The 10,948-nt window shown below is 36.4% G+C and overlaps 1 protein-coding gene across 1 annotated transcript in view; it reads left to right on the top strand.

The window, feature by feature from the left end:
- MALRD1 (MAM and LDL receptor class A domain containing 1) overlaps positions 1-10,948 on the top strand; it is a 1,127,868-nt gene that overhangs the window by 144,238 nt on the left and 972,682 nt on the right. Inside the window, exon 12 of the mRNA XM_006869907.1 lies at positions 8,051-8,148. Within this exon, the coding sequence (XP_006869969.1) occupies positions 8,051-8,148 (98 nt within the window). The remainder of the gene's footprint in view (positions 1-8,050; positions 8,149-10,948) is intronic.

Below are 10,948 nucleotides of genomic sequence, written 5' to 3' on the forward strand. Positions count from 1 at the left end.
ACAAATGCATAATGTCATGTATTCACCATAATATTATTATACAGAATAGTTTCAGTGCCATAAAAATGCCCTGTGTGCCACCTATTCATTAATACTCCCCTCCCATAACCTTGGCAACCACTCATTCTTTTACTGCTGCCATGTTTTTTTGTTTGTTTTTTTCTTTTCCAGCATGTAATAATTTAGAATTAAACACTATATAGCATTTTTAAAAAATTATTTATTGTGAATTATGTGATGGTTTACATGGGAGAACATTAGTTTTACATTCATTCTATTGTATATCGTCTCATTGCCATGGTTACATGCAATCCTTCCATGCAATCCTTCCCCCGTACACCCCAGGTATTCAGGACACAGTCGCTCTCCCTCTCTGGATCCAAGTCTCCAGCTGCTCCATCACTCCACGTCATCATCTCTGGCTCTATTTCAGGCATCACTGCTTCTCTGGGTAGGGTCCTGCTCTCTGCTCTTCTCCCTTGATGGTCCTCGGGACCTCCGCTCCCAGACCGAAAAGTCATTCACTCCCTCCTTGCTATAAAACGTCCACCTTTATACTTCAAACCCTCATAGTCAGTCCTGATAACAATCATTCACCATTGTATCACAAGAGACCCGTCTGCATTTCATTGTATCAGCCCCACCTAGTCAGATTGAACACTACTCACTGGAGATTCTATCTTCCTCCAGGCCCTCTGGGTCTACTATATAGTCTTTTAAGACTGGCTTCTTTCACTTAGCAGTATGCATTGGAGGTTTCCCTCCATTTCTTTGTGTATGTGTGTGGATTGATAATTCATGTCATTTTTGTAATTGAATAATAGTTTATTATATTGAGGTACCACTGTTTATCCATTCACGTAGTGAAGGATACCTTGGCTGCTTCCAACTTCGGGAAATATTGAATACTGTTGCTATAAACATTCATTTGCAAGTGTTTGTGTGGATAGGTTTTCAGCTTATTTGGGTAAATACATAAAGGTGCAGTTGCTGGATTATATGGTAAGACTATATTTACTTTTATAAAATGTGCCAGACTATCTTGCAGAACAGCTTTACTAGTTTGCATTTGTGCCAGCAGTGAATGAGATTTCCTAGTGTTCAGCATCTTCACAAGCATTTGATGTTATCAGTATTTTGGATTTTAGTTATTCTAATAGATGTGTGTAGCAATGATTGTGAGGTTGGTGTAGGACTGGGCAGTGTTTCGTTCTGTTGTGCATAAGGTTGCTCTAAGTTGGTACAGACTCAGTTGCACCTTACAATAATAGATGTGTGGACTCCTGGTATGGCACTATAGGATATGTGCTAGATGGCTTACCTCAACGTTGGTGCTTCAAAACTACCAACTGCTCCTCAGAAACCCTGTAGTGGGTTGCTATGAGTTGGAACAACAACAGTAATTGGTGTGTAGTGGTATCTCATGGTTTTAATTTGCAATGACCTGAGTGGGAGAAATATGAAACTTTCTGCTCTCATGAAGATTTACAGCCTCAGAAACCCTGTGTGGGATCTCTATGAGTCAGAACTGACTTGGTGGCAAGGAGAAATTACATATATAATGGAGCATCCATTCATATGGTTATTTTCCATCTGCTTATCTTCTTTTGTAGATGGGTTCTGTTCATATCTTTTGCCCATCTTTTAATTCATTTGTTTGTTTCCTTATTGTTGAGTTTTAAGAGTTCTTGATATATTCTGGATACAAGTTCTTTATCAGATGTTTGTTTTGCAAAATATTTTTCCTAGTCTGTGTTTTTTCTTTTAACAGTATCTTTCACAAAGTTGAAAATGTAAGAGGTTCAAGCTGCCAATAAGAGTCCTGGTGTGGCTCTGTGGGTTAATGCACTAAACTGCAAAGTCAATTTAAACCACAAGATTGGCGGTTCAAAGTCATGAGCTGCTCCTCAGAAACCCTATACTGGGTCACTGAGTCAGAACCAGCTCAACCGCCCTTAACAACAAGCTACCAATGTTTTTCTTTCCTGATTTATATCTTTGATGTCATAGCAAAAAATTCAACACAAAATTAAATTTTCTTTTATATTTCATGTATAAGCTCTGTAGTTTTGCATTTTACATTTAGGAATATGATCCATTTTACAGTAATTTTCAGCGTCAAGATTTTTTTTTTTTTTTTGTATGTGGATGTCCAGTAGTTCTAGCAACCACTGTTTTACAAAAACTAAAATTAAACACTATCTTTTCTCCAGTGAATTGCCTTTGCTTCTTTGTCAAAGATCACTTGACTATATTTGTGGGAACCAATTCAGTGACACCTAACAACAACAACTGTTCTGTTACATTTATCTATTTGTCTGTTCTTTTGCCAATACTGCAAGTATCTTGATGACTGTAGCTTCATAATAAGTCTTGAAGTGAGGCAGCATTGCATTTTTTGAAAGGTTAGATAGATGTCATGAAGGGTGGTAAAGAAGTTTTCTGATGACAGTCTACTTGGAAAGAAATTATATATACCAGGCTTCCTTTCTTTATGTTATAGTTGTTGTTAAGTGCCATCAAGTCCATTTTGACCATAGCAAACCTGTATAAGGTTCCCAAGGAGCAGCTGGTGAGCTTGAACCACTGACTTTGTGGTTCAAACTGACCTTGCAGTCCAGTGTTTATCTTACAGCACCACACCAGAACAGAACTACTCCTTTCTTTATAGAACTATTCAATTTTTGCAAAAGACAAAGAAGAATAGTCTAATCTTATTTCTGGTAACAGAAAACAGGGATTGAACATTATCTTTTTTTAAACCTACAAATATGTGAATGCAGTTTAATCACTCTTCAGACATTTTTTAATGAATAGTTTTAATTCCTTCTCTTCTTCTTTTCAATTACCTTTACAATTTTAATATATCCTCTTACCTTAGAGCAACCATAACTACACAGAGCATTCCAGTAAGGTTTCATGAAATTCCAAGAAAAACAGAAGGATTGTATTGTATTTTTCTCTTTTGTTTTATTTACAGTTTTATGGCAGCAGATACCATTGCCTTTACACATTTATATCATATGACTTTAGAATACTACTACCATGGCTCATTTGTCAGCTTATTATACTCTAGTGGCTTGTGTGTTGCTATGACACTGGACACTATGTCATGAGTATTTTAAATACTAGCAGTCACTCATCATGGACAGGTTTCAGCAGCGCTCCTAGTCTAAGAGAGAATAGGAAGAAGGAGAGGCAGACTACTTCTGAAAACCTTACAAATAGCAGTGGAGCATTGTCAGATACAGTGCCTGAAGATGAAAACCCTATGAATGGCAGTAAAAGCAGCATTGTCAGATACAGTGCCAGAAGATCACCTATGGTTGTGAAGCACTCAGAATATTTGAATAACTGACTTTTAGTCTATATCCTCATGAGCACAATTAAGTGTTCTATAGTATACATTGTTTGCATTGCCATCCATGACTTGTCATGACCCACACAGTCAAAAGTCTTTCCAAAGTCAATATAGCACAGATAAAACATCTTTGTGGTATTATTCTCTGCTTATAACCATAAGCCATCCTACTTCAGGAATGGTATATCCAATTCCACCTCCTTGTCTGAATCCGACTTGAATCTCTGGCAGTTGCAATTCCCTGTCAATGTTCTCTTGCAGCAGTATTGAATTATCTTTAGGAAATGTTATTTGCATGTGAGATTAATGATATTGTCCTATGATTTCAACGTTCTGTTGGGATGGGCACAAATATGGAGGTTGGAATGGGCACAGTTGGCCAGGTAGCTGTTGTCCAAATTCCTTGGCATAGATAAGTGAATGCCTCCAGTTCTCCATCAGTTTGTTGAAGGATTTAAATTTGTATTCCATCAATTCCAGAAGAATTGTTTGCCATTGCCTTCAGTGCACCTTGGAATTCTTCATTCAGTACCTTTGGATCTTGATCATATGCTGTCTCTTGAAATGTTTGCATACTGACCATTTCTTTTTAGTTCAGTAACTGTGTATTCCAACCATCTTCTTTTGATGCTCCCTGCTTCATTCACTGTTTTGCTCATAGAATCCTTCAATATTTTAAGTCAAAGCTTGAACTTTTCTTCAGTTCTTTCAGCTTGAAAAATGTTGAGAATGTTCTTCCCTTTGATTTCTAAACCCCAGGTCTTTGTACATTTACTTATAATACTTGACTTTGTCTTCTCAAACTGCCCTTTGAAATGTTCTCTTCATCTCTTTTTCCTCCTTATGTCTTCCATATGCTTTAGTATCTCTGTGCTGGAGAGCAAGTTTCAGAGTCTCTTCTGACATCTATTTTGGTCTTTTTCTTGTTTGTTGTCTTCTTAGTCACCTTTTGCTTTCTTCCTATATGATATTTTTGATGTCTTCCCCAAACTCTTTTGGTTTCCAGGCATTAATATCTAATGCATCAAATCAAGATGATCCCTAAATTCAGATGGAATGTGTTCAAGGACTTGAGGACTTGTTTTTATTTTCTTCAGCTTTTAACTTGAACCTGTATATGAGCAAGTTCCACAGTCAGTTCCTGGCCTTGTTTTGGCTGTTGGTATTGAGCTTTTCTGCTGTCTCTTCCCACAGATACAGTCATTTTGATTTATGCGTACTCCATTGTGTGAGGTCCATGTGCATAGTCATCTTTTATTTTGTTAAAAAAAAAAAAAAAAAAAAAAAATTTGCGATGAAGAAGTCATTAGCCTTGCAAAATCATATAATGTGTTCTCCAATATTATTTCTATCACCAAGACCATATTTTCCAATTACTGGTTCTTACTCTTTGTTTCAGACCTTTGCGTTCCTATCACCTGTAATTGTCAATGCATCTTGATTGTGTGTTTGATGAATGGCAAACTGAAGAACTTGTTTTTTGTTGTTTTTAAGTAACATTGAGTCCGTTTTGACAATAGTGACCCTGTATAGGGTTTTTGAGCATGTAGAATTCTTTAATTTCACCATCACTGGTTTTATTGGTTGGTGGGTAAATTTGAATTATAGTGGTATTAACTCGTCTTCCTTGTTGTTAAGTGCTGATGAGTTAATTTTGACTCATAGCATCCCTGTATAGCATTTCCAAGGAGTGACTGTTGTATTTGAAGCACCAACCTTGTGGTTATCAATCCATTGCTGATCCTATAATGTCACACCAGGTCTTCCTTATTGGTATATGAATATTATCCTATCATAGATAGCATTATACTTCAAGATAGGTCTTGACATTTTTTTTGGTTTTTTATGGTGAATGTGATGCCATTCCTCTTCAATTTGTTATTCCTAGCATAGTAAACCATATGATTGTCTGATTCAAAATAACCAATTTTGGCTCACTAATGCCTATGTTATCTATCTTATTCATTCCATTTCATTTTTGACAACTCCCAATACTTCTGAATTCGTATTTCATATATTCCATGTTTTGATTATTAATGGATATTTGTAGCTGTTTCTCCTCATATTGAGTTGTGCCCTTTCAGCAAATGAAGGTCCTGAGAGCTTTACTCCACTTGCATCATCAAATAGCAGGCAGCTATTCCTCAGTCATATTTTGAGGTCTTCCAAAGTTATGTGCTCATCTTCTGTCATTAAAGCTGACAATATTCTTGTGCTATTCATAATGTTTCAATATTCAATATTCTGGTATTATCTGTCAGTGTTCTACTGTTATCCATAAGGTTTTTAGTGGTTAAACATTCAGAAGTTGTCTGCCTCTCCTTCATCCTAGTCTGTCTTAGTTTGGAAGGTCAGCTGAAACCTGTCCACCATGAGATACTCTGCAGTTATTAAAAATACCAGTGGCATAGCTTCCAGCATCACAGCAATACACAAGCCACCACAGTATGACAAACTGACAAACAAGTGATCTTAATGAGATGAAGACAAGTGTATCACTGCGAGAAATTGTCTATAGCCATCCACTAATCACAGAGACATAGTGATACATGTTTTATTTAGAATAAACCCATGTGTGTAGGATCTAGAATCCTGATGTGGTTTTTATTTACCCTCATATATACTACCCTCATTACTCTAGTTTTGTATCTGGGTACAGACGATCCCTGGTGGCACAGTGGGTTGAACATTGGATTGCTAAGCAAAAGGTCAGCAGTTTGAACTCAGTAGCTGCCTCTTGGGAGAAAGATGTCAAGGTTTACTTCCGTAAAGATTTACAGCTGCGGAAACTCTGTATGGGGTTGCTATGAGTCGGAACCGACTCCACGGCACACAGCCACCACTACCAGATCCTATAGAGTCGTTCTAATTCATCCAAAGAGTTACTAAACGTTTGATTTTATTCAATGGCAGTGGGTTTGGCTTGGGTTATTCTTCTCTTTAAGGAGCCCTGGTACAATAATTTAGTGCTTAGCTGCTAAATAAAACATTGGTGATTTGAACTAACCAGTAGCTTCTCAGGTGGTAAACCTGACAATCTGCTTCTGTCAAGACTCCAAAACCAAAAACCCAAATTGAGGGCCACTGAGTTGATTCCCATTCATAGACTAGCAAATCCTATGGGGCAATTCTATTCTGCTGGGAGTACAAATCAACTTGATGGTACATGACAATATTCTTATGTTTATCCTTCCCAGTTGGTTTTGATAGTTAAAGCTTTTGTATACACTCCATATAGCCTTTTTGTTTTGTTTTGTTTCCCACTCAGAGATAACATTGTTGACTTCAAACTGTGGGTGGTTGGTTAAATAGGAGTGAGCTTTAAAAAGCTCATGGAAACATTCTAACATCTTTTAATTCCATTTTCCCATGAACTATCTGAAGCCCCCTCATACGCCATGATATATATAAACTCATTCATTATAATTTTGAAATCATTTCATATCTGTGCAATCTGCATTGACTTGAATCTAGGAAAATGATTTTCTAAATGTGAAATTTTGGGTTAAAATAATTGACTTTCTAACTTGCCCATCACTGTGTGATTATCAAAGGGCAGCATCAGACCTAGATGTTGTTTGGTTTAGCCTTGTAAGTTTTCAGTATTCAATGTGCTACCCTAACAGCAGTTCCAAATGTGTGATCTTAGAGCTACTAAAAGATGTTATCCCCCTGTACAATTGCCATGAGCACATCCACTGCAGTTAAAATCTAAAAGCAGTTATTTTGTTAATGTTCAGATTAGATCTTTAATTAAGCTTTCATCCCCAGTAGCCCAGACAACAATGTCAAACATGCAGGCCCCAGGAGAAACCAAACTCATTCTATAGTCTCATATCTTTCAGTATTTTGTGAAGAAACTTAAAAATAAAACTCATGGTAATTTTCTAAGGGCATGTTGAGTATCTAATTGTAAGCATAGACATACAATTTAATTTGGATTTCAAGTATTTTTGACATGAGTTGAACCGATGAAAATATTTATTTTGGTGATTTATATGGTCATCTGATTTTTAATCAATTGCATTTTGTTATAGATATTTAATGTTATCCCTAGGAAAAAAAAAGTTTTTTGTTTATCTACAGAGCTTAATGGAACCAGAGCTTAGCTGTAGTTCAAACCAGTTAAGTCATGGCCAAAGAAACAAAACAGAATTTTCAAAATGTGGGTGCCTAGAATGATAACCAGAATGGGAAAAATTGAGTCAAAGCCCCAGAAGGCAACTCAGATGAGGTGCAATGGACCCTTTCAGGAGCTTGATACCAGGATTCTGGCAAATGACCCACATTTAAAGTGGTGCAGTTGGCTGCTATTTTGAGCAGCATATGGTTATTCTCATTCTGTTGGTCAAGAGACTTGTTTGCTATGCAACCTGTATTCTACCCTTGGTTTCTAAGAGGGAGATCAAGTTTCTAGCAGGATTTCAAGCTGTACTTTTCCCTGTTTTGGTTACTGCTCCAGGCACCCACATTTTGCAAATTCCAGTGTGTCCCACTTCATTAGCCTTGACTAAACCAGCAAGAACTGATTAGAAGTCCTAAGGATAAGTGAAATTTTAATTTTGTTTATCTGATTGACATTTGAATGTGTGCACAGATAAGATGCTAAAGCCAACAAAGAAACAAACAAACTGCTAAATGTACAGCAGCAGAACTTGTATCCATGTAACTTTGTGTTTGTTTTCTCAGGGTCTTTTATTTATTTTGGGACACATCGACCTCCTGGGGTGGCTAAGCTTGGAAGTCCTGTCCTTACAAAATCACTCATGGCCTCTTCCCCATGCCAGGTAATCAACTATTCTGAATTTCCATCAATTGTTCTGTAGTTTCAGTCTTTTAGGCCTGGGCTACTTATGCTAGTTAAACGCCTTCTATATTTTACTACCAATTTTCATAATGAATTGAGAGAGAGATGAGCTATTTCAACATGAAATGTCATGTCCTGCTAGAAGATCATTTACAGCATATAATTTGTACCATTCTTTTAGGGGTTCAATAAAGAAGCTTTGTATCATTTTGTATTCTTTCAATAATCTAAAGCTGTGGATACATGTTGCCAAAATTGGTTGTTATTTTGGTCCACCGTGTTAAGTGAGTAAAATAAAATTGGTTAAATAAATGTTTGTTGAAAGAAAATGGTATGATGAATAGAGATAACTATATACAGAAAAAATACATTCACTAAAAATTTATTGTTTTAATTAGTCCTTCTGGCAGCTGGTGAACAGAGACCAAGCAGTAAGTCAATTTTAAAAACACAATAGGAAGAAAAGTGATGGACTTTAGAGTCAGACATAATGTGTTTGTTCTGCCGGTTTTTCTGAAATTTGGAAAGAAACATTATGAAATTGTTAGAAATTCCTCAGATTCATTGAGGAGAATCATATTTCTTTTCTTTTCCAACATAACCTACAGTTCCCATTACTGCATACTCATGATTTGTGACTATTGGGCTTTACTTTCTCATTTTTTTCCTCTTGAGGATGTTTTTCTCTATTTTTGCTAGTATTTGGAGCTTAGCTCTGGGCACTTCTTAGGTCTAAGTGTAAGTGCTGTGATAGTTTAGATACTTGATAGCTTATATCTCAGAACCAAGACTTCTTTCCCCCTAAAATCTTGATGCTTAGTGATGTGCCTCAGTTTTGGAAAACTGAGAGTGCCTCAGGGAGTTACTAAAAAAGATAAGGTTTTTTGGTTTGTTTGTTTTAATGTCTGCATGTGCTTGAATGCTAGCAATTTTTAAACTTAAGAAAGGAGGCATATTTGTTCTACTTTACAATAGTTTCCTACTTAGGAAATAGAGCTAATGTAATGTACATAGCTAATGTTTTCTCTAAAAATATATTACTCTTTTATTCTCAATAATATGTCATCATTTTTCCATAAAACTTTTAGAATAAGCAAGCAAATGAAATTCTTATCTTCCTGAGTAATCAGAAGCTCTAGCTAATCAGCCTAATTGGAACATATTGATGATAACTGTTTTCATGGAACAATAAATATTGTTCATAATAAAATAGTAAAATGAGACAGTGAAATAGCCAGAGTTGGATATTTTGATAAGAAGCAAGTTTTCATTTTACGAAATTATATGTTTTTTTTTTTTTTCCTCAATAGCATCACATCATCTAATACCATTAGGATTTTTTTTAAGACGTTAAAGGAACATGAGCTCTCTTTTGAGTCTCCTTTTCTAACAGCTACTTTTAGGGTCATTTTGCATGAACCTAACCGACTCCATGGCACATAACAACAGCAACAACATCCTGTGCACAGTTGTTTCTGCAACCAATTATTGTTCAATGTGTAGATTTTAGTTAAACATTTAATTAAATGTCCCTTCAGCCACTGGTGAATATTTGGCAATTTTCCTTGGACTAGCCAACAGATAGGACAAATAGGACATCTGACAACTACAAGCTACTTATTGTAGCTTATTGATGTTGAAATACATTACGTGTTTTCAATTAACTAGGAAATATCAAATATAAAGGTGATTCATATATGTGTTAATGGTTTCTGAGGTATCATATTTGAGTTACTGTACAAAGACATACTATTTGATTTTTAGGACCACAGTGAAATAAGGGAGATTGGTAATATGACATTTTATCTCTACTGTAATGTGTGAGATTATTTTTTTTAAGTCATTAAGGAAATCTGAACAAAGATGGATGAAGCAAAAAGTGAGCTGGTTCCTGTTGGGGACCACTAGCACTGAGATGCTGAGGCCCTGTGTCATGGACGAAAATCCAACGCGAAGGCCCCACTCAAGATTGCTAGCCAGGGACCCTGAGGGCCAATGGAAGTGACCTTCGGACGTCCCGGGTTCATAGGCTTTTACGAACTCATTGGTGGGCTATCTCTGTATAATTTTCTTTGGTCTTATTATTCATTCTATGTTTCTAACTCCAGTAATTGTAGCTTCTGAGAAAATGGTTTCTTATGTGCCTCTCTTAATGTCTCCACTGTGTTGGCAGTGCGTAGGGTCCTAGGAACAAATCTCTCTGAGAAACAAACTCTGGCCACCTGGCAAGCATGTCCAAACTGTTCTTTATCAAATTATTCAGTTATGTTTGATATTAACTTAATAAATGAGCCCTGGATACCCATGGACAAATATTAAAACAAAAACCTCTTCTAAAGCCAAGGCCGTAAAAGTTCCAAAAGAAAGTTTGCTAGGATTCCGCAAAGAGGCTCTGGAGACAATCTGCCCAGGGAATTCACTCAAAGTAGATTGGCAAATTCCAGAGTATTGTTCAAGGAATAATAGTGACAACCTCCTCAGACTGTCCCCAGGTGTAAACCATTAACCCAGACGTCCTCCTTCCTCCTGAAAGCCTAAGCCAGGTAGCGTGACTCTCTTCAGACCTTTTAAATCCTTTTCACCTTTACCCATTAGAGATTAAGTGCTATAGGTATGTTAATTAGCCTTGAGAAACCTTTAGCTGCTGCCCTGGGATTCGAACCTGAAAAGTATTATATAAATTTGCTTGAATTTCTGGAAAATTAAGGATGTCAGATTATCAAGACAATTTGTGATGTATATTTTAGAATTTGTTCCTGTAAATCATTGTGTCCTGTTTT

Source organism: Chrysochloris asiatica, unplaced genomic scaffold, assembly GCF_000296735.1.
Source record: "Chrysochloris asiatica unplaced genomic scaffold, ChrAsi1.0 scaffold00137, whole genome shotgun sequence".
Taxonomy (NCBI): Eukaryota; Metazoa; Chordata; class Mammalia; order Afrosoricida; family Chrysochloridae; genus Chrysochloris; species Chrysochloris asiatica.